The sequence below is a fragment of the Hibiscus syriacus genome, unplaced genomic scaffold (genome assembly GCF_006381635.1).
Source record: "Hibiscus syriacus cultivar Baekdansim isolate YM2019G1 unplaced genomic scaffold, ASM638163v2 tig00110384_pilon, whole genome shotgun sequence".
In the NCBI taxonomy this organism is placed as follows: Eukaryota; Viridiplantae; Streptophyta; class Magnoliopsida; order Malvales; family Malvaceae; genus Hibiscus; species Hibiscus syriacus.
The window spans coordinates 3,756,348-3,780,221 of record NW_024062715.1 but is presented as its reverse complement, the minus strand read 5'-3'; the positions used below and the strand labels follow the sequence as shown (position 1 = coordinate 3,780,221).

At 37.4% G+C, this 23,874-nt stretch overlaps 1 protein-coding gene and 2 pseudogenes across 1 annotated transcript; 2 read left to right on the top strand and 1 right to left on the bottom strand.

Annotated features, from left to right (window-relative positions):
• The first annotated feature begins 3,515 nt into the window (after window positions 1–3,515).
• LOC120122187 lies at window positions 3,516–5,874 on the top strand (annotated as a pseudogene).
• Window positions 5,875–5,931: 57 nt separating this feature from the next.
• On the top strand, window positions 5,932–9,305 carry LOC120122186 (annotated as a pseudogene).
• A 248-nt stretch (window positions 9,306–9,553) lies between these two features.
• LOC120122113 (anthranilate synthase beta subunit 2, chloroplastic-like) lies at window positions 9,554–12,933 on the bottom strand. The gene is made up of 8 exons (XM_039141351.1): window positions 12,679–12,933; window positions 12,384–12,547; window positions 11,330–11,400; window positions 11,146–11,183; window positions 10,944–11,054; window positions 10,714–10,813; window positions 10,019–10,154; window positions 9,554–9,793 (listed from the first exon to the last, which is right to left on the bottom strand). Exons 1-8 carry the CDS (start codon window positions 12,791–12,793, stop codon window positions 9,686–9,688), a joined length of 843 nt encoding a protein of 280 aa, XP_038997282.1. The 5' UTR covers window positions 12,794–12,933; the 3' UTR covers window positions 9,554–9,685.
• Window positions 12,934–23,874: the final 10,941 nt, after the last annotated feature.

Genomic DNA, 23,874 nt, shown 5'->3' with positions numbered 1-23,874 from the left:
CCTGGTAATGTCTTTTGAACTCACCAACACCCCGGAGACATTCATGGATCTCATGAACCGAGTTTTCCACCTGTATTTAGATTAGTTCATGGTGGTTTTCATAGACGATATTCTAGTGTATTTACGTTCAAAGGATGAGCATGATCTTACCTCTGCATAGTTCTTTAGAACCTTCTAAACTACAAATTGCTTGCCAAGTTCGAAAAGTGTGAATTTTGGCTATCTTAGGTTTCTTTTTGGGGCATGTAGTGGCAGAGGATGGCATCCGAGTTGGTACCCATAAAGTTCAAGCAGTTCTTGAGTGGGAGCCACCCAAGAGTGTAACCGAAGTACGCAGTTTCTTAGGTTTCGTGGGCTATTATCGTCGCTTTATAAAGGGTTTTTCGATGATAGCCACCCCGATGACAAAGTTACTTCAGAAGGGTGTACCGTTTGTGTGGGGTAAGAAACATGAGTATAGTTTCGAGCAATTAAAGACCTTGTTAACCCAATCCCTAGTCTTAACCCAGCCTGAGTGGGGAAAGGAGTTTACCGTATATAGCGATGCTTCGCTAAACAGTCTGGCATGAGTCTTCATGCAAGATGAAAAGGTAGAAGCGTATGCATCTTGTCAGCTCAAGCCTTACGAGCAGAATTACCTCACCAATGATTTAGAGCTTGTCCCGGTTGATTTCGCGCTCAAGATTTGGAGGTATTACTTGTTTGGGGGAAAATGTCACATCTTCATAGATCATAAAAGTTTAAAGTATTTTCTTGCCCAGAAGGATCTAAACTTAAGGCAACATATGTGGGTGGAATTGCTTAAGTATTGTGATTGTGTTATCGATTAATACCCTGGAAAAGCGAACGTTGTGGCTGATGAACTGAGCCAAAAGTCAATGTCAGAGCTCATAGCCTTGTTAGCGCACCTGAGTATATCCAGAGATTGAGACTTATTAGCCGAGCTTAAAGTAGAACCCGAGTTAGTGGGTGAAGTCAAGAGACTTCAAAGTTCTGATAGTCGCATAAGAGCTCGCGGGGAGCGAGCTCTACTTATTCTCATTCGATTTATGAAATGTAAGAAATAAAATAGATTATTAATAAGAAATGTTAAAAAAATATTTAAATATACAAGGGTTTAAAATTTTCAAGGGACAATGATCTCTATATATTCTCATTCGATTTATCCTTGTCGATAATACTCGACTAAAAAAGTATAGGAGATTTTAATATATGGAATGTAAATATTCACTACCAGTCAAGTTGACTCTAAAACATCATTAAAATCCTTTAAAAAAACAAAATAAATACAAATAATTTAACATTTATAAATTGATTAAATGTTTTAACATGTAACTTTGCATAATTCATATGGTTCTATAAGCTAATAATATATAAAATATAAAATATATAGAATATACCAACAATCAGTTGGTCTAGTGGGATGAGGCACTAAATCCCTTAAGCAAGATCAAGGGTTCGAATCATGGCGATACAAATGGAGCAAACTGGGTTGGGAGGGTTATCTTTGCCTCTATAGTACCCGATCCAAATTAGTTGATCAATAGATCAGATACTGGTGGTTATACCCAAACAATAAAATATATAAAATATAAAAATTTTTATATACCAATTTTATCTTTAAAGGAAATTTGTTTCATTATTTTTTTAATATGATAGTAAATTTTTCTCTTCCAAAAATATATTTAATTTATTGTTATTATATATAATCAATATTTAAATTAAAAATAAAAAAACCAATCACTAATGTATTAAATAGTTTTTGGGTAAAGTATACAAATGATCCCCCAACTATGGACGTTGCTTTATTGAGTCTGTAACACCCCTAAATTCGGGTCAGTATTTCGGGTCAACCCGAGACCCAAATATGAGCCCAAAAGACCTTATAAATTAGTGACCAAGTTTATTGTTTTTGGGCTTGAGATAGGGCCCAAGAGTTTTGGTGGTTGGTTATGGTTGTTGTGTAAATTAGAAATTTGGTGTACTAAAAGTGTAGTTTACTAATGGTTAATTTTGAAAGTTGAAAATCCTCCCATATGTTATGTTTTTACGTGAACCGCCCCCCTTATCTTCTCACAAAATGTTCTTCTTCTTTCTTCTATAATTTCTTTCTTCCCTCTTCCAATCCAAGTGAGGGTTCAAACATTTTAAGTCTAGTAAGGTGAAACTAAGGTGGGAATGTTAATCTTCATCCTCCAAGCATTATTTTAAGTTTCATTTCATTAGATTTTATGCTTAGAACCAAAAATGGGTCTTGAGAGATTTGTGGGAATCTATGGATTCTAGCTAAGTTTTGAGTTATAGGAAGTTTGTTTAGATGTTATTCAACCCCTAGATGGATTGGTAATCCATTTTCTCAATTTGTTTAGTGAAAGAGATAGGAGAAAGCTTAAGAGCTAAATGAAAAGAAAAGTTGAATATTGTGTGAGTTGAGAAAGTTTCTAGCCATCAAAGGAGCAATGTAACACCTTTACAACTCTTTTACACGCTTAGTGAGTCATTAGAAGTTCAAGATAGTTTAAATGTTTGAGTTGAGCGTGATAAGCATTTTCATGGTAAAATTCTTGTTTTATAGTTATAAATGTGTTTAAAGCCTCTATTATGGTCCTTGTTGATCAAATAAAACTTTAAGCGTGTTAAGGGACCTCACTAAGGTCTTTGGGATTGAAAAATAGAGTGTTTTGTACTTGTTTTCTGACTTCTATATGTAGAGCATCGATACTATAGGGATAATATAGATACTTGTTCTTTGTTTTGGGCAAATTCGTGAGTTTATAGGCAAGAGTATAGAATATTTGGGGTTATAGTTTCGAAACTCTCAGAAAGTTTCGAAACTAAGCATAACATAATGTTTAAAAGTATCGATACTTATATAAAGTATCGAAACTCTTGTGGCAGTATCGATACTCTTGGGCTAGTATCGATACTCTTGGGCTAGTATCGATACTTTTAGTATGTTTTGGGGAAAAATGTCAGTTTTTGAGGGAATTAGACTCGAGGTACCATAACACTTATTTTATCATCAAATAAGACTACAATTGAGAATATTAATGATATTAATATTACACTTAGAAACAAGCTCAATTAGGATGACATAAAAATTGACTTGGATGATGCTCAGGAAACCGAGTTCCTTTAGAAAATGCTAGCATTATCGAAAGTATAGATTCAGTCTGGATATATCCTTAGGTAGTGCGTGAGGCACTTAAAGCTAACTAGGTTGGGCGCAAGGTCCGACAATCAAGGAGTGGGCTAGTCGAGGGGGTTGACCGATGCAAAGATTCTGGGTAACCAACCTCGGTAGACTAGAGGGATGTGTGAGCTCTGAGATGTACAATCCTTAGCCACACCATGATGTTTACCATAGGGTAGAGAATGCTATATACGAGTATACTCACTATTACAATTATCAGTTAGCTTGAGCATGACATCAACACTTTTAGTATGGCTTAATTGTTAGTGTGACACTGGGCTAGTTAGCTCAGCTTTTAGAATTTGTTTCCTTATGCAGATTTGAGCTGTTTTTGTTTACATCTTTTGAGAGCATGCTTGTTTCTGAGAATTGAAAAGTATTTCGCCCTTTTAGAGTTCTGAGTCCCTCATCTTTTTGTTCAAAGTGTTTTTCTTCTTCAAACTCATATATGAAGTGGGTAATAAAGGAGGAGGAGGAGGAAGAAGAAGAAACAAGTTGAGATTAGTAGTTTTGTGCTTTTTGGTGATGGGTCTAAAGTTGCATCAGAGCCACCACCAGTCCATGGTGGCTGTCAAAGTGAATGAACAAATGGGGACCAAAAGAGGGTACACATTTATTCAATCTAACAGGGCTTGGTTGCCCAAATTTCTTTTGCTTTGGATAATGGTGATGGCCTTTTTGAGCACTTGGATCTACAAAAAAATGGATGCTGACAACAAAGTTAGGAGGAAAGAAGTATTGAGCAGCATGTGTGATGAGAGGGCAAGGATGTTGCAAGATCAATTCAGTGTTAGTGTTAACCATGTTCATGCATTAGCCATCCTTATTTCCACTTTTCATTACTACAAGAATCCATCTGCTATTGATCAGGTTGACCCTAATTGTTCATATAGATTTGGGAATTTCTATTTGAGTTGAAGTTCTATATCTGTTGTATTGTTGTCCAAAAATGGAATTTGGATTGTTTCTATGTCTGATTGTACACTGGGTGTTTTTTTTGGCAACAAATGCAGGAGACTTTTGCCGAGTACACGGCAAGAACTGCATTCGAGAGGCCACTGCTTAGTGGGGTGGCCTATGCAGAAAGGGTTGTTCATTCGGAGAGGGAGGAATTTGAGAGATAGCATGGCTGGACGATAAAGACGATGCAGAGGGAACCTTCTCCTGTTCGAGACGAATATGCTCCAGTGATACTCTCTCAAGAAACCGTTTCCTATATCGAATCGCTCGATATGATGTCAGGGGAAGTATGTGGTTTGTTATATACAATCTGCTTATAAGTTCAAGTTTTTTACCTTTTTAGTTTGATATTTAAATTTTGTGTTAGATTCAATTTACATTGTCCGTGTTACTTTGCGCAGGAAGACCGAGAAAACATCTTAAGGGCTAGGGCTACCGGGAAAGCTGTCCTAACTAGTCCCTTCAGGCTTCTTGGTTCTCGTCATCTGGGTGTTGTGTTGACATTCCCCGTTTACAAATCCAAGCTCCCAACAAGGCCAACCATGGAAGAGCGCACTGAAGCAACTGCAGGGTAAGTCATAAGCTTTTTCGTACTAGAGTTTGTGAGTGAATATGAGAAGAGTTTGTGGTCTATGGCAAATGCAGTTGTATTAGAATGGACACTTTGAATGGGAAAAAAGGTTTAGACTTCTGTTAATGTGATCAATGCTGATGATGTTAGTAATTTGAAGGTAGATAAGTAGATCCGAAAAAATAGTCTTGCTGAAGACATATACCTCATGGACTAAAAAATGGGGCTAATGGCTTCTGTTAGTTCCTTTCTTTATTAGCGAATTTTAGATTTCCTTAAAAAATAACATCTAAAACAGATACCTTGGTGGAGCCTTTGATGTGGAGTCTCTTGTGGAGAATCTGCTCGGGCAACTTGCTGGAAATCAAGCGATTCTAGTGCATGTATATGACATTACTAACTCTTCTGATCACCTGATCACGTATGGTCACCAAGATCAAGATGGTGAGTTGGCTCTGTTGTATGAAAGCAAGCTCAATTTCGGAGATCCGTTCCGGAGGCATACAATGATATGTAGGTGAGTACAAAACCGGTTACCTATTCACACGGTTTACGGAATGAAAGCTGTTGATTTTATAAGTTCTTAGTCGTTGGCTTTTTCAAGCAGATATCATCAGAAGGCACCGACTTCGTGGACAGCGCTGACCACCGCATTCTTATTCTTTGTCATCTGCTTATTAGTTGGTTATATCTTATATGGTGCCGCTATACACATTGTTAAAGTTGAAGATGATTTCCATGAAATGCAAGAACTGAAGGTTCGAGCCGAAGCTGCAGATGTACATCATCATCATCATTCCAAGTGGCGAGTGATGGCACTCGGTTGGTTTGTAGGTTAAAAAAGGAGCTGTATGGGCTACGTCAAGCACCACGCATGTGGTATGCCAAGCTACGCCATTTTTTGTTAGAGTTGGGGTTCTATGGTACAACAGCTGATGCGACGTTGTTCGTGCGACGAGTCGCTGGAGTTCGTATGTTGGTCTTGGTGTATGTAGATGATATTATAATTACAGGAGAATCGACTTGTGTTGTTGATGAGGTTGTTAGGCTTCTTGGTAAGAAATTTTCCTTAAAGGACTTGGGTGAACTTGGTTACTTCCTTGGTGTTGAGGTCATTAGGTCGTCTGGTCAATTGGTGTTAAGTCAGTGAAAGTTTATTCGCGGATTGCTGGAGCAGACATGTATGCTTAATGATAAGTCAACAACAATGCCAATGGTGGTCTCACCCAAGTTGGCATGTGATGCTGGGAAGTTGCTTACAGATGTGTGCATGTACAAAAGCGTTGTTGGTTCCTTGCTGTACTTGAGTTATACGAGGCCAGATATAGCATTCAGTGTTAATCGAGTGGCCCAGTATATGCATCGGCCTTGTAATGGTCATTGGCTTGCTGTTAAGAGAATCTTGCGCAATTTGAGTGGGACAGTTGACTATGGCTTGGTGTTTAGGCCGACTTCTGTGTCTGAATCTTGCTGCTTGACTGCGTTTGCTGATGTTGATTGGGCCAGTAACGTTGATGATCGTAGGTCAGTATCGGGCTCGTGTGTGTTCCTCGGATGTAACTTGGTTTCGTGGAGTGCTAGGAGGCAGAAGACTGTGGCTCGCTCGACAACAGAGGCTGAGTATCGTAGCATTGTTGATACAGTGGCTGAAGTAGTCTGGATTCGATCATTACTGTCTGATATGGGTGAAACGGTTGCTGCAGTTCATGTAGTCTGGAGTGACAATACAAGTGTTGTTGCCATGAGTGCTAATCCGGTGTTCCACGCTCAGTCAAAGCATATAGAGTTGGATACATTTTGTGCGTGAGAAGGTGGCTTGTGGGGCAGTTCAAGTGAACTATGTACCTGCAGAGCACCAAGTTGCTGATGGGTTGACAAAACCCTTGGCAAAGTCTACACATGTGTTGTTTCGACAGCAAGTGCAGATGGCAGAGAAGGAGAGAGAGCTAAGAAGGACGGGGAGAATGTTGAAGTATAGTTGCATGTCTACATGCTGTGTGCATGGTTGGTTGCTGCAGCTAGTGTACGTGTGAGCTGTGTGTGGTTAGTTAGTGATTAGTCAGGCTAGTTGAGACTGTTAGAGGTTGGTTATGAGTCTGTTAAGTCTGGTATACAAGCCATTGTGTATAAAAGGTTGATGTACTCCTTTGGTGAATGACAAGTTCAGTTACTTTCTTTAGTATTCTGTTAAGTTTTAGTATAAACTACAACAATGAGAACAGGTTTTCAGGTCCTTTACCTGATTTTTCAATGTTAACTCAGTTGAGGAACTTGAGTGTAAGAGATAATCACTTTACTGGTATTGTTCCTTTGTCTTCAGTTAACTTGAAGTCACTTTATATTGTGAACTTGACTAATAATGAACTTCAAGGTCCGACCCCTCGATTTGCTGATCATGTGATTGCTGATATGAATGCTGGTAGTAATAGATTTTGCTTGGATGATCCCGGTGTTGCTTGCGATGATCTCATTAATATATTGTTATCTATATCAGAATCCGTTGGCTATCCAGATAGTTTTGCTGTTGAATGGAAAGGGAATGATCCTTGTGACGAATGGCTCGGTATCGTATGTGATCGAGGAGAGATTGTTTCCGTTTTTCGCTTCGCAAAGAAGGGGCTTACCGGTACAATTTCTAGTAAGTTTTCGATGCTGATTTCATTGAGAACGTTGGATCTTTCGGATAATAATCTTACCGGGCCCATACCAGCAGAGCTCACTACATTGCCTAAGCTTGCTCGATTAGATGTTTCGAACAATCGGCTCTATGGAAAGATACCGTCTTTTAGGCATGATGTTGATGTAATTACTGCTGGAAACCAAGAAATTGGAAAAGAGACAGTTCCTAGTACATCTGGAGGCAGATCCCCTGGTGGTGAGAGTTCTGCTAATCCTTCAGGAAATGGTGAAAATATATCCAATAAAGGCACAGTTTTGGGTTGTACCATTGGTGTTGTTGGTGGCTTGAGTCTTCTTGTTTCAGTCATCTGTTTGTGTGCCGGAAAACGGAAGCGTACTTAGTAAGATACAGAGTTCGTCTACTTCGCTTGTACATCATCATCATCATTCCGGTGACCGAGGAGTCAAGATAATCGTTTCCGGACTGAGCGTTACTTGTCAAAGTGAAACCTTCAGAAACATGAGCAGTGAACCTACTGATGTTCACATGGTTGAGTCCAGTTGTATGGCTATCTCAATTCAAGTTTTGAGGAATGTCACAGATAATTTCAGTGAGGAAAATATATTGGGAAAAGGTGGTTTCGGGACAGTTTACAAAGGGGAATTGCACGATGGGACAAAGATTGCAGTGAAAAAGATGGAATCTGGTGCCGTGAGTGCGAAAGGTTTGGCCGAGTTTAAGTCGAAGATTGCGGTTTTTACCAAGGTTCGTCACCGCATTTGGTTGCAAATCTTGGATATTGCTTGGATGGAAACGAGAGGCTTCTTGTTTATGAATACATGCCTCAGGGGACCCTCAGCAGGCACTTATTCAACTGGAAGGATGAAGGCTTGAAACCACTCGACTGGACTCGGCGACTTACGATTGGCCTAGATGTGGCTCGAGGTGTTGAGTATCTACATGGACTGGTGCAGCAGAGTTTCATTCATCGAGATCTTAAGCCATCGAATATTCTTCTTGGAAATGATATGCGTGCCAAAGTTGCAGATTTTGGCTTGGTTCGACTAGCACCTGCGGATGGCAAACATTTGGTCGAAACAAGACTTGCAGGAACTTTTGGGTATATGGCACCTGAGTTTGCAGGTAATTAGTTTCGTTTTTCTTCATTTTCTGATCATAAATGCATGCAAAAGTATGCCTTTTTTCTCTGTTCTTTTACGGCATGCCTCTGGTTTTGATTTACGGGATGAAAGCATTCGACTGACACCACTCGCATTTCGGCAATTACTGGACGAGTGACAACAAAGGTGGATGTATTTAACTTTGGCGTAATCCTCATGAAGTTGATCTCCGGCCGTAAGGCACATCCTCATGGAGTTGATCTCCGGCCGTAAGGCGCTCGACGAAACACAGTCCGAGGAGAGAGTGCACCTCGTGAGATGGTTCCGTAGGATGTACGTAAATAAGGACACATTACTGAAGGCCATCGACAAAACCATTCATCTCGATGAAGAAAAACTTGCCAGTATTAGAACAGTATCCGAACTGGCTTGCCACTGCTGTGCAAGGGAGCCCAACCGGAGGCCAGATATGAACCATGTGGTCAATCAGTTGTCATCGCTAGTCGAGCTCTGGAAACCAGCAAAACCTGATTCTGGTGACATATATGGCATTGACCTCGAACTGACTCTACCTCAAGCACTTAAAAAATGGCAAGCTTTAGAGAACAGCAATTTGAATGATTCTTCATCATTTCTGGCCAGTAAAGACACTACGCAGACCAGTGTACCTCGCCTCCGATCTGGCTTTGCAGATTCGTTTAGATCAGCTGATGCTCGATAAAAGCAATGAAAAGTACAATAACAGGTTCTGGCTTTGATTGTTTGTTCTAAGATGTTTGGTCTGGTCATTTCTCACTGTAAGATTTGCTTCTGCTATATTTTAGCCAGAGTAGATTGTTTCTCCCCATTATTTATCTCTGTAATCTGAAACAGTTTTAAGTTTTTCTGATTTCTTCTAGAAGTTTACAAAAAAATTTAAAGCAACAATGCATATCCCAACTAGTAACAAGATAACGTGTTCAAATAATTATCAAGATTCGAATTCATGCGAACTGATTTGGGAAATAAATGATAGTCCAAAAGCATTGATATCTATAAGATGATTTGAACAAGAAAAGGAGTTGCATTCAGAAATTTCACTGAGTTTTTGAGTTCTACACGAGAACTTGTATGATTCAGACCGAAAAGGAAATGAAGAAAGCATATCAGATTATGCCTTGATGGTTTCATGGCTGATACTGATGTTTATGACTCGAGTATTTATCTGCAGAGCATCACCTCTAGTTCTGGGATTCGGCCACCTCCTTTCTCTCGATTAGCTTGATGAAATTGCGAACAATTGTTTTTCCTTCGGAAGTTATGATGCTCTCTGGATGGAATTGAACACCCTACAGTTTCCATTGTAAAGTTAATCGAAACAGCTTATAAAACAGTTCTATTAATGACTCAAAACACATCGTAAGTGGAAATAAGCATAAGAAGATGGAAAGGGAAAGTTAAAAGCTAAGTGGACCTTGGTTTTAAAAGTAAATCGTTTTGATGGTAGCCATATCTTCTAGATCAGCAAATCATTTATCATTGTACTAATAAAGTAAATGAGACGGCAGTCTTACCTGTAGATGCTTATATACTTTGTGCCTAGCAGCCATTACCAGTCCATCTTCTGTCCAAGCAGTAATCTCAAGTACTTCCCCAGGGAAACTGTCTTTTTCAATCACAAGGCTGTGATATCGGCCAACATGGAAAGGGCTGCAAAGGAGCAATAATAGTAAGAATTGCAGATAACATGAGGTGTAAATAAAAACGAAATGGAAATTATTTAACTTAAAGAGTAAACTAACAGATGCTTCACAAGTGTCTAGGAAAAAGCAGACAGATTATCCTACACATTAAACTCTCTAATCTTTTATCTCTTACTCCCCCTTCTTCCTATTTGAGGATGAATCTTGATACATTTTGAAAGAAAAATGTAACGGTAGAGGAATCAAGGAGTAGAAAATGTTAGCTGATTAGAACTCAAATGGCTGAGGGGGATGAAAAAGAAAGAAGATAAAGTAGAGAGGATGAATTTGATGCCGTCAAATTCATGCGTATAGTAAACAGGAATTTGTTCGATTTTACCCTGTACACTCTTTTGTTATAAAGAATATAAAATTCCCTGAAAGTTGAAACTTGTTAGGAGAAAAATGCTGCTAAGAAATCTTGATATCCAAAAGGTAAAAGGAGAGATAAAATCTGAAAGATGGGACATGGAAAAAGCACACCAAGAATTTTAAAGGAAAATCAGGTCTGAAGAATTAATATATACTTTGACAATCCGCAGAACAACCCATCTTCCTCCCTCTCATCATAATATACAAGAGAACTTTTTCCATGCATGACACCAAAGGGACAACGCACAATCCTTCCTGCAGTTTGAAATGAAGTCCAACAGAGTATGTTAAAATCCCACCATCTTGTAGCTCAGCATCAGTAATAAACATATACAAATATGAAGCAATCCCTGCTCTAACTGATCGGACATTCTAAGACACTTACCATCAAAAGCCTCACCAATGCACTGCAAACCCATACAAACACCAAACAAAGGTACAATAGGTCCAAGTTCCAAAACTGTTTGCACTGAAATTCCAGAATCTTGGGGTGTTCCTATACAAAGGTTACAAAGTATATGTCATGCTTAAATATGACAGATTCTTATTTATTTTTTAGTTTAAAAATATATCTAACAAACTATTACCTGGACCAGGGGAGATGAGCACTCCCCTAGGGTTTTTCCTACAAATGTAAAAAGAAAAAATTGTCATTCATTGAATCAAATCTTTAGACTTGTTAACAAATAACCATTCACCACCTACGTATCCGTCATGAAACACAACTAAATTAATAAACAATATTACACAAGTCAAAAGGTTAATTCTCACCTTTTCAACTCTTCTACGGTTAGCTCATCGTTTCGGTAAACCTCAAAGTAATATCCAAGCTCTCCCATATACTACAAAATTACATGTCAAGTCTGAGGATATTTTGTTCTTAGTCAAGAATACAACTTGGAAAAGAGTAAGAGAACAACTAAACAAAATGTTTAGAACAAAGGAGCATAAAATATTTGAAGTGAAGGAAATTCTTAAATTAACTCATGGCTCCTTTCGAAAGGCACAATCAAATGTTCCCCAACAGCTGTTTAAAAGGGGAAAGATAAGAGAGAAGTGAAGGTGAAATCCTACATAGGATTCCAGATGTCACTCTAGTCCCTGATAGTCGGTTTCTCGATGGTTATTGTTAGGGTAGAAAAACACATTTCTTATAGAAGTGGTGATAATCTCCAACCAAAGAATTATTGGTACCATAAATCTAAGAAATTGTCGCATTCTATTGACTTTCATAGATCACCATGCTCACTGATCAACAGAATCAAAGATGCCAAATATGACTAACCAATTCAGCAGGAATCACTTTTGATATATCATGTTTCATTTGGCAACCATAGCCATAAAAAATACATCATTTTTATTGAGGCACCTCGTGTGAATGTGAATCCTTCCCTTGCAAGGAAAGAACTAGAGAACTATAACAAAAAACAATAAATTTTCTGTAGACCATGTATCATACATAAACATATATGTATATATGCATGTATCTATGTATGTATCTTATCTAATTTCTTATTAAAGGAATCAAACGCAACCAGCACATTTTTCCCCCTTTTACTCTTGGTTTAGTTGGGTTTCTTAGACTAAAACTAAATTATCAAATCTTCCCTAACGATCAATGTACACACTCTCACAATCAAACACGATAAGCTTCCCGACGAAACAATCATATTTAGTGATTATATTTCCCATCATTTTTCCAATAGATTTGTAAGAAATCAAAGATCAATTCAGAGCAAGTCTTAAACCATAAAGACAAATAAGAGAAGGCAAACAATTGGCCAAAGAAAAAGGAAACAGATTGTAAAATTGCAATTGATTAAACCTGGCAAAGATTGTAAGTGAAACTATCGTAATTGTCAATGACAACAATGGGATTCTTGCAGGTTTTCTTATTCTTCAAAACTGAAGAGTTTGATTCCAATACAATCGATGCTAATGATGCTTTTACAACGATCCCAGTTCTCTTTTCCTGCAAAAAACCAATCCCTGCAAAACCAAAAAAAAATAAAAAATAGAACCACTCATTGCTCTGTACACCAACAAAAAATCAGGAAAAAAAAAGAAGAGAGAAAGAGAGAGAGAGAGAGAGAGAGAGAGAGAGAGAGAGAGAGAGAGACTTGATGGAGGAGAGAGCCTGGTTAAGCGAGAGAGAGATGGGTTTTGAAGGGTTTTATCAGAAAGTACAAGTTGTGGTTGAAGCAGAGTTGATTGGGTTATAACATTAGCTGCCATTTTTCTTCTCAATGGAGATTAAAGAAAAAATGGTGTTGAGTGTCAGTCTTCCTCGGAGAATCTGCTCTGAAAAATTCAAGTTTGTATATTTTGTTTAACAGATGCGTCATATATACATGGCAACCAACAGACTTCCTAGACACCTCTGAGTTGGACGCACCTTCCATTTCGGAATTTCATCCAATTCCATTTCAAATATTAGTTGAGATTTCCCATGATCATCAAATATTGATTTTTTCAAGTTATAATTTATAGGGTTAACTCCATGTTAAATAGTCTAACTATCGCTTTAATTTCGTTTAGTCAACTAATTATTTTTGTTTAAAATCATATTTATCATTATGTTTTTGATTTCATTTTCAATAGCTTACTATTAAAAATATATAGAACATTTGATGTGATAATTTTCTTTTAATTTTTTAATGATAATATGACGTTAACTTATAATTATATGTTAACATTACTGTTACTTTTTTAATGGAACAAAAAAATAATTTTAAATATGATTTTAAAAAGAATAATAGTTTGGTGATTAAATTTATAATTTACTCTAATTTTTATGAAACATATTTATTCCTTAAAAAAATTTATGAAACATGATAATAAAAAACCTAGTCAATGCAGTTACATTGGGTAAATATTTAAAATCACCTCCAAAGTTATAATTTTAAGAATATTTTTATCCTAAATAATCGAAATTGGTTAACGATTAAAAATATACAAAAGGAATGACATTTCTAAAAAAACAATTAAAAAGAGAAAATTTTTTTTTTGGGTTAATCATGGAGTGAATTATTTCGTACCAAATATGGGGTGTGATTTTAGAAAAAGAAATTATTTCTACATGTAATATTCTTTTATGTAATCCAAACGCTCAACTATTAAATTAAATATTTATTTTATGATTTATAAAAATCATATTTAAATTAAATTGTATTTGATATAATATTTTTATATTATTAAATCAAATTTGATATTTTTCATTTTTATTATATATATAATCATTGAGTTTATTTTTTAACTTAATTAATAACTTCAAATTTTATATTTTTATATAAATATTAGTATATATATTTTTCAAAATAAAAAAATAATGTATTGACAAAATAAAAAAGGGGTAAATTGCACCGTTCCTCACTAAACTTTATCTCTCTCTTAGTTTACTCATCGTACTTTCATTTTTTTTAGTTTACGCACCAAACTTTACAGATTGAATCTTTTTCCTCATTGTGTTGATATCTCTCTAACTTGTGATGATGTGTCATTTATTATTATTATTTAATATAAAATAATTGAAAATGTAAAGGGTAAATTACAATGTTCCTCACTGAACTTGACTCTCTTTCATACTTTGCTCAACTAACTATAAAATAAAGAGAAAATAACCTTAGTGACCAAAAATCTCATATAATATACGATTTTAACCAACTTTTTCCGGATTTGCCAAAATGACCAACAAAATCACAATGCGATCGCTAATTCGCAACGCGATCTCCATTATCGCAAATTCGCGTTGCATTTTCGCAATGCGATAGTTGAAAATCGCGTTGCGATGGTCTACAGTATCGTTGCGATTTTCCCAATTCGCAATGCGAATAAGTAAATCGCAACGCGAATTGGGAAAATCGCAATGCGAATAAGTAAATCGCAACGCGAATTGGGAAAATCGCAATGCGATACTGACTATCGCAATGTGATAATAAAAAATCGCAACGAGATACTTACTTTCGCAACGCGATACTGACTTTCGCAACGCGATAATATATAATCGCAATGCGATTTTCAAAGCGCCATTAGTATCCTGACCAAGTATTTTATTTTTAAATTCCAAACATGAATATTAATATATTGGAACACTGAACTGTCCACAGTATATCCCGTAATCGCAACTCATAACCTAAAACCTAAAATCACAACTCAGTCCCATCTCCATCTCTCACTCTCTCACCCATCTCCGACGAAATCCGTCCCCATCTCCGGCGAAATCCGTCTATCTAAATCTCTCAGAGCCACCCTCACAATCAGAAATGGAAAATCAACCAAATCAACCAACGAGGGTTAGTTTTTTTATTATTTCTTTTTGAAATTTTTGCATTATTATTAGGTTTTTCATATTGAAATTGATGATAAGTTTACTGGTAATTTCAATAATAGATTAACCATTTCACTTAGATTGCTTATTAAATCAACCAAGAATCGCAACGCGAAATGCAAATCGCAACGCAATTTTAGTTTCGCGTTGCGATAGTAATTTTCGTGTTGCGATTTTCATTTTCAGAAACTATTCTTCTTCTGCAAATTGAAACTTGAATGAATTGCATTACTTCAACCAAAAAACAAAGACAAATACGAAATTCACAGTGTTGCATATTTAAGTTTGAAGAATAAACTACTACTATTTATGTTTATTATTGTTTTTGGTATATCTTCACAGTGTAGTTTTTGGTATATCTAATTTAGTATGTTTATTGTTTTTGTAGAACTTTTATTCGGCTCAATTGACCTTGAGAAATAAAGTCAGCTTGGCCAAAACAATTGCGTCGAAGCTTTCACCTGCACAAAGAAAAATGTTTGAGGATACATGCTTCGGGCCATGGCTGAAAGTACAACATCCCGGTGGAGATGCGATGTTGACACACCTGTTTCTTCAAACCATGACTAGAGATCTACCAGAGACTATACAACGTCGTGATGAAGAGATATGGTTTGATTTTCCACCGGCGTATACGTGCTTTGGGCGGAGGAGTTTTGCTTAATCACCGGTCTACGCTTCGGACACGATGATGTAGGTCGGTACACTAGACACATTACCCGCCCATCATGGCTATCCCGGGTTTTTCCTGAGCTGGAGAGGCCGAGTCTACACGTAGAAGACCTGACAAGATTTTTGAATAATAAAGATGGTTTTACTCGGATGGATGACATCGATGTTGTCCGAGTATGCCTTCTAATTCTTTTGTATGCCGGCTTTTTAGGCAGAGAGGCCAGACAACCTATTCCAAATGATCTAATCAAATTGGTAGAAGACCTAAATACGTGGAACCTGTTTCCGTGGGGCTCGTATTTATGGAAAGCTACATGGAATAAGTTATCGTCTGCCTTGGATGATCGAAAAAGTTTGCATGGCGATGGTTCCAAATACACTTTGACAGGCTTTATTTGGGCCTTTAAGGTAAGAATTTTTATATAATGTTTCCAAAATTATAAGTAATTATTTAACAATTACTAATGTTTGTTATTATATTGTTTGTAGATTTGGATATTTGAGGCCTTTCCCGCCATGAAGACATATGCAATAAAAACTTCAAATAATATTCCTAGGGCTATTTCCTGGAAGAGGAAACGAACCTTGCAATGGGAAGATTTACTACGGTATACGACAATAAATAATGTAAGTTAACATAAATACTACCATATGTTTATAAACAAGTTATTACTAGTACACATTTAACTTTGTTTGAGCTTTTATATTGTTAGGAGGCCAACACTCCTCTACAGAGGCTGACACCCACGGAAGCTGAGCTTGCCACTGATTGGTGGCAAGCTAGTAAGCGTTTTTTTGATGGAACGGTTGATGAGCAGCCTCCACTTCGGGAGCCATCACCTCACCCAGAGCTATCACCTCACCCAGAGCCATCATCTGATCGACCCGGCTATACACCTCCACAACGACAGCCATCACCTATTCTGTCACATCATCGAGCCTCTTCTCCACCATCACCGCAAGATAGGTGACCGGCAAAGATGCCACGACGTTTATCTCCCTGTTCTCCACCTCCATCTCAACGGGATGAGTTAGGGGAGTTACGTGATGAGGTCAATGCCTTGCGTGAGGAGGTCGGTACTTTACGCAAAGACGATGGTGCATGCGTGTTGAGGTGTCTACATTACGCGGTGAGGTAGCCGCTCTACGTGAGATGGTAGCATCGTTGCAGAATGAGGTTCATACTCTACGCAACGAGGTAAGTTTAAGATTTTTCATACTCGTAATTCATTCGGTTGCTGCCAATCTGTTTTTGTTAGTATTTGTTTTTGGTTTTGTTTTTGTCTTTTGGTTGAAGTAATGCAATCCATTCAAGTTTCAATTTGCAGAAGAAGAATAGTTTACTTTCGCAACACGAAAATGACTATCGCAACGCGGAAATGGCTATCGCAATGCGAAATGAAAATCGCAACGACAAAATCGCAACGCGAAATGAAAATCGCAAATTTCGCGTTGCGATTTTGTCGTTGCGATTTCATTTCGCGTTGCGATTTTGTCGTTGCGATTTTCATTTCGCATTGCGATAGCCATTTCCGCGTTGCGATAGTCATTTCGTGTTGCGATTTTAAGTTTCGTGTTGCGAAAGTAAACTATTCTTCTTCTGGAATGTTTATATATGTTGTCCTTTTAAATGTTTATATAAGTGCTTACTTCTGGAATGTTATCTGAGCATTTTGTGAACTATGATAGAATAATGATTTGGGTGAATACAATGCTAGTTTGAAACATTTGTCTTTGTTTAATATCATGTCTGTTTATTTACTGATTTATGTATTAATTTTTTTTAGCGGCCCGATAAGGTGGATGCTTTACGTCGGGTTTTCCTTGCACGACGGAGTTCACGCATCAGACGGCGTGGACGTGCTATTACGTCTCTGTTCACCCCAATGGTGCGAAGACTCCGCAAGAAGAAGCCCGACTCACCGGTCATCCCTCAAGAGTCCCCTCCAATCGTTCAAGAGGCCCCTATTCTCCCTCAAGATTCCCCCCCACCGTTCAAGAGGCCACTGTCATCGTTGAAGAGGCCCCTCCCACCATTCCAGAGCCCGATTCACATGGGGTAATATATCGAAGTATTGAGAAACCCCCACCGGTTCCGACATGATGGATGAGAGTTGGCTCTCGTATGAGTTACCAGCTAGTACCCTTCCGGTATCTGAAGTGGAGAGGAGACAACTACCGGAAACAATTGTGGATACCCTTTGGGCTAAGACCGCATTTGATTTTTTATCTACATGAGCGGAGCCAAGGTGTTACACTGACATCAGCAAACTCAACGATGAAATGTTTTTGTTGCTTGATCGGTCTTGGTGGGGTGTGCTATTAGGGTTGAAGACAGTGGCTATTTGGATGGGGAGGTAAGACTATATTTGTCTTATATATGATTTTGATTAATTTGTTTAAAAATTAATGTAATTCACTAATATATGTATTTTTTTGTAAAACAGCATATCGATGCGTGGGTGTCACGTCTACTAATAATAAGGAAGCTTAGGAAAATAAAAAAATTCGCTATACAATAATGCCGACGGCTTTCACGCAGTTCACTTGAAGAATCAACGAGATGAATCATTTTTGTTGGGCAATGGACAAGCTAAACTTTATCCTGCATGGTGGGAGGTCGATAAGGTTGGTGTTTATTTTTTAAATTTTTTAAAGGTGTTAATAAATAAGTGCGCAAATAAATGAATTATTACTTATGATCGCAGGTGTTTATCCCTGTTTTGGAACGTCGTCACTGGCTTCTCGTCCAACTTCAGCTCCCATCCCTAAAGATAATAGTGTATGAGCATGATCAATTACATATCACTGTCTGATTTGAGAGATATTTTCAAGGGATGGAGCTCTCATTTGGCTAAATTCTTGGATGGGATTAAGTATTAGAGTCATTCTGGACACAAGAAGCCAAAGAAGTTCAATGTCACAGTTGTCAGAGACGAGACCGCGCCACAGCAATCGCCGGGAGCCAGAGGGGATTGTGGTCCTCTCGTATGCCTTTGCTTGGCGCGTTTGACGACGGGAAGCACAAAGTTTTTACCTCCTACCGATAGAGATAGAGCTGCAGTAGGCTTGTGGTTTCGACATTATATGGCTAGAGCAATATATTCGAGACGCTGCCTACCTGCATCCGCGTTATGAAAGTGTCCATTGTTAATTGGTAAGTCAAATGCAAGTTTTGTTAACATATATACTCCTTTTGGTTTGAAAATGTTTGGTTAAGTACCTAGAATTCATAATTTGCTGTTTGTAGGTTTTAGATGTGTAAGAAGTCTTGTTTGAGCAAATGTTTGGTTTCTGCAGGTTAATCCTTAAGTGAGCTGCGTGAAATGGATGTATGGGGTCACAAAGTTGTTGATTCATTGATTCAATAATTGATGAAGAAATAAGAATTATTATTATTTTTTGATTGTTTAATTGATTTGTAAAAGATGATTTGTAAATCTTGATTTGTTTAATTGATGTGTACATAATTTTTGTTGAAATGTAATAGTTGATTTGTTGATTTTCAATCTGCTTTATGTTGAAGGCAAAACAGACTATCGCAACGCGAAATGGCTATCGCAACGAGAAAATCGCAATGCGAAATGAAAATCGCATTGCGATTTTCTCGTTGCGATTACCATTTTCGCGTTGCGATAGCCATTTTCGCATTGCGATAGTCAAATGAATGTCTAATAAGTGATGACAACTGAACAGATCATAGCAATGTTCAAACTCAAGTTACTAATACATGCCTAACTGAAAATGTTAAAAGTGCACACATAATACACATAATGCAAGTTTTGTTAACATATATACTCCTTTTGGTTTGAAAATGTTTGGTTAAGTACCTAGAATTCAATAATAATTGTTAAAAGTTTATGCATGTTAATCCTCGTTGCCTTTTTCATTTCGCATTGCGATTCTATCGTTGCGATTTGCATTTCGCATTGCGATGGTCAAATGATTGCCTTTCGCAACGCGATTCTGACTTTCGCAACGAGATAATACAGAATATACGCAGCAGCAACAACTCATAACCTAAATCCCTAAATCGCAACTTATTCCATATCCATCTATCACTCTCTCCGGTGACATTCGTTCCAATATCCAACGACATCCTTCCCCATCCGGCAACAGGTCTTAGTTTCACATCTCGTTTGTTTAGTTACAACCATGAAATCATCTAATGCTGATCATGTTTGGATAGATTTGTGTTTTGGAGGGTCATGGGAGAATGTTCATGGTGTTTTACAATATATGCCTTTACCCATGAATCTTCAACTAAATCTGTCATTAAAGAAGTTAACTTATGAAACCCTAATGTTACGTGTTTCAAAGAAATTGAATTTAGAGCCCCTAAGTGGATTTAGGCTATCTTATCAGAGAAATGGTAAAGTTTATTTGTTAACCGACAATGAAGATGTTGAACGATTCATTGCTTACATTAATGTTTCAAGTGATGATGTTACATTGTATGTTGTTGAACCTAGAAGTAGTATTGTTGGGTCAGTAGCGGGTAGTAATCAACTAAGTGGGTCAAAAAACCCACAGCCTTTCTCTAATCCAAATCCAAATCAACTTTCAGCACCAAATTCCGGTTTTCGTATTGACCAATTAGACGATGATGAGCCAAGAGAAAAAATTGTGAGTACTAGTCAGTATTCGAAATTTGATCTTGGTCAATACCCGGACTTTGATATTGGTCAATACACGGATTTTGATGATGTTTCAGAAGAAGAAACAGACCCTGCGTGTAATGATTTTGATATTGGTCAATACCCGAATTTGATGATGAAACACCCGTTGCCGAGGAATATGTTGGTTGATGATAAGGAGGAAGTTACGACTGTGAATGAACATGTTGAACATCCATTCTGTAATTCATATAATCCTGAAGAAGAAAAAGAAGAAGAAAAAGTCCCCGAAGAAAAGAAAATGCCACGGGAGTATAACTGGATATGCCAGAATTACTTCAGTTACCGAAGAAGAGTTGGCAAAGAAAGCAGTTGATTATTACACAAAAGTTATTCGTATCAAGAAAGATGATTGTTTTGATACAAAGGAAGACTTGAAGATAGCTTTGTATACGAAATGTGTGGAAGATGGCTATCAACTAAAAGTTAACAAATCAAGCAAAGATCGTTTCGAAACAAGGTGTACGATTGACAAAACTGTACGTGGTGTATGATTGCAAAGAGGATAAATATTGCGCAATGTTTCAAGTTAGGACTTTTATTGATAACATACATGTTCAAGAACCCAAGTTTTTCCTCACCATAGACAGGCAAACAAAAAGGTGTTGGGTGGTTTTCTGGCTGAGTTAATGTTTTTGAATGGCAGGGTATATCGGGGACATGAAATTATGACTGACATGAATGCTCGGTTCAAGATTAGTATATCATATTCTCAAGCTTGGAGAGCCAAATGTTATGCCTTGGAATTGTTGAGGGGGTCACCAGAAGCATCGTTTGCCCAACTGCCGGCTTATTGTCACAATTTAAAGCTGAAAAATCCTGGGTCGGTAATTCATATCAAAACAGATAGAGATGGACGCTTTGAGTTGCTGTTTATCGCCATTGGTGCTGCGGTTAGTAAATCAATATAATTCTGTTGACTCATTTCTGTTAGTTACATGCATTTAAAATTTAAATGATTATATTTCTTGTGTATATTATTTTGTAGATTCGTTCGTTTATTACTTGCATGCGCCCAGTTATTATAGTTGACGGAGCACATTTGAAAGGTCGATACCTTGGAGTAAACTTATTAGCAGTAGCCATGGATGCTAACAATGGGATATTGCCAATAGCTTACGGGGTTGGCAAATCTGAAACCTCTGATTCATGGACATGGTTTATGGGGCATCTTAGGGATTGCATAGGTCCTATTAGCAATCTGAAAATCATATCCGATAGGGCAAACTCAATTGACAACGCTGTTAGAAGGTGTTTCCCAGATGCTTTTCATGGACTTTGTGGTGTTCATTTGTATAGAAATCTAAAATCAAGGTCTGCTGGTATAAAAAAGCACAAATGGACATACTGGAAGGCTGTAAAGGCTTATCGGGAAGTGATTTCAATAAGCATATAAACTGTTTAAGACGTGTTTTGCCTCAGTGTGCTCAAACACTAGAAGATGTCGGGTTTGAAAGATGGTCAAGAGTACATCAACTTGGAGCAAGATATGGTTTCATGACGTCTAATAGTGCAGAATCAATTAACGCTCTAAGTCGTCATTCCCGGAAATTACCCATTACTATGTTAATGGAGTTTTTTTCGAGCCTCTATTCAACAGTGGTACTACAAGAAAAGAAACCATGCAGGTATTATTTCTTTGAATTCGTAACTTATCATATATTTTACTAAGTATTATTTATTTAAATTTACAGGAACATTGGAACATCGTGTTACACCATGGACTGAAAAAAAGATAACGAAACGTGTTGTGAAGTCAACGTCATGGAGAGTTGAACCATGTTCAAACACTTTGTTTGAAGTACTGGATAATAACTTAAATGGGCTTGTCGATCTAAATGCAAGGACGTGTAGTTGTATGAAATGGCAAACATCTGTTATCCATGTGGCCATGTTATAAAATGCTCTTCATCTAAACCAAGATGATTCAAGCACATACGCATTGCTACACTACAGAAGTATATCGACAGACTTATGCCGAGATTGTCTACCCTATTTCACATCCTTCTGAGTGGGACATACCAGATGACTTACAAACAGTTTTGCCACCAGCCATGGACAGAAGGCTACCTGCCGACCAAAAAGTCACGATCGTATACCGTCTAAGGGTGAAGAGAAGAAGAGATCGACATGTAGTCGTGCAAGGAAAGTGGTCATACAAGGTTGACATGTGGATCACCAGTGCCATCACAATCATCTTTTCCTCTACCAAAATATGGATCATCATCAAAATCCAAAGCTCATATGGTGTCAAGAAAAAGGCAATCAAAATCGCAATCATCTTTAAAATCCCAATCACAACTGGCTTCACCTTTTGGGACTGTTAACTTAGGTGATTTTTAAATGCAAACGTTGTATTATGTAGATTTTATGTGAACTTTTAACATTTTCAGTTAGGCATGTATTAGTAACTTGAGTTTGAAAATTGCTATGATCTGTTCTAGTTGTTATCACTTAATAGGCAATCATCTTAATGTCCATCGCAACGCTGAAATTACTATCGCAATGCGAAATGAAAATCGCAACGAGAGAATCGCAATGCGAATGAAATCGCAATGCTAATTTTGCAATGCGAAATGAAAATCGCAACGAGGGAATCGCAATGCGAAATGAAAATCGCAACGCGAATTTAATTTCGCGTTGCAATTTTCATTTTCGCGTTACGATTCTCTCGTTGCGATTTTCATTTCGCATTGCGATAGTACTTTTTGCCTTCAACATAATGCAGATTGAAATCAACAAAATCAACCATTACATTTCAATCAATTAAATAAGCACAAATAAGAATTATGTTAACATCAATTAAACAAATCAACTTTTACAAATCACCTTTTACAAATCAATTAAACAATCAAAAAATAAGCAATAATTATTAGAGAAAATAACACTTCTACTATTGAATCAACTTTTGCAGCCATACATCATTTTCACGCAGCTCACTTCTGAGATTAACCTGCATAAACCAAACATTTGCTCAAACAACACTTTCTACACATCTAAAACCTACAAACAGCAAATTATTGAATTCTAGGTACTTAACCAAACATTTTCAAACCACAAGCCTATAAACATACCAATTGTTTATGGACATTTTTATAACGCGGATGCAGGTAGGCAGCGTCTCGTATATATCGATCTAGCCATATAATGTCGAAACCACAAGCCTACTGCAGCTCTATCTATATCGGTGGGGGTAGATACTTTATACTTCCTGTGATCAAACGGTCCAACGCCAAGCATACGAGAGGACCACAATCCCCTCTGGGTCCTTTCGTTTGTTGTGGTGCGGTCTCGTCTCTGCTAACTGTAATATTGAGCTTCTTTGGCTTCTTGTTTCCAGAACGAGTCCAATAATTTATCACATCCAAGTATTTAGCCAAATAAGAGCTCCATCCCTTAATAATATCTCTTAAATCAGCCAATGATATGTAATTTATCATGCTGTCATATACTATTGCCTTAAGGGATGGGATCTGAAGCTCGACGAGAAGCCAATGGTTACGTTCCAAAACAGGGATAAACACCTGAAATCATAAGTAATAATTCATTCATTTGCGCACTTATTTATGAATACCTTTAAACTCAATCTAAAATAAACACTAACCTTATCGACCTCCCACCATGCAGGATAAAGTTTAGCT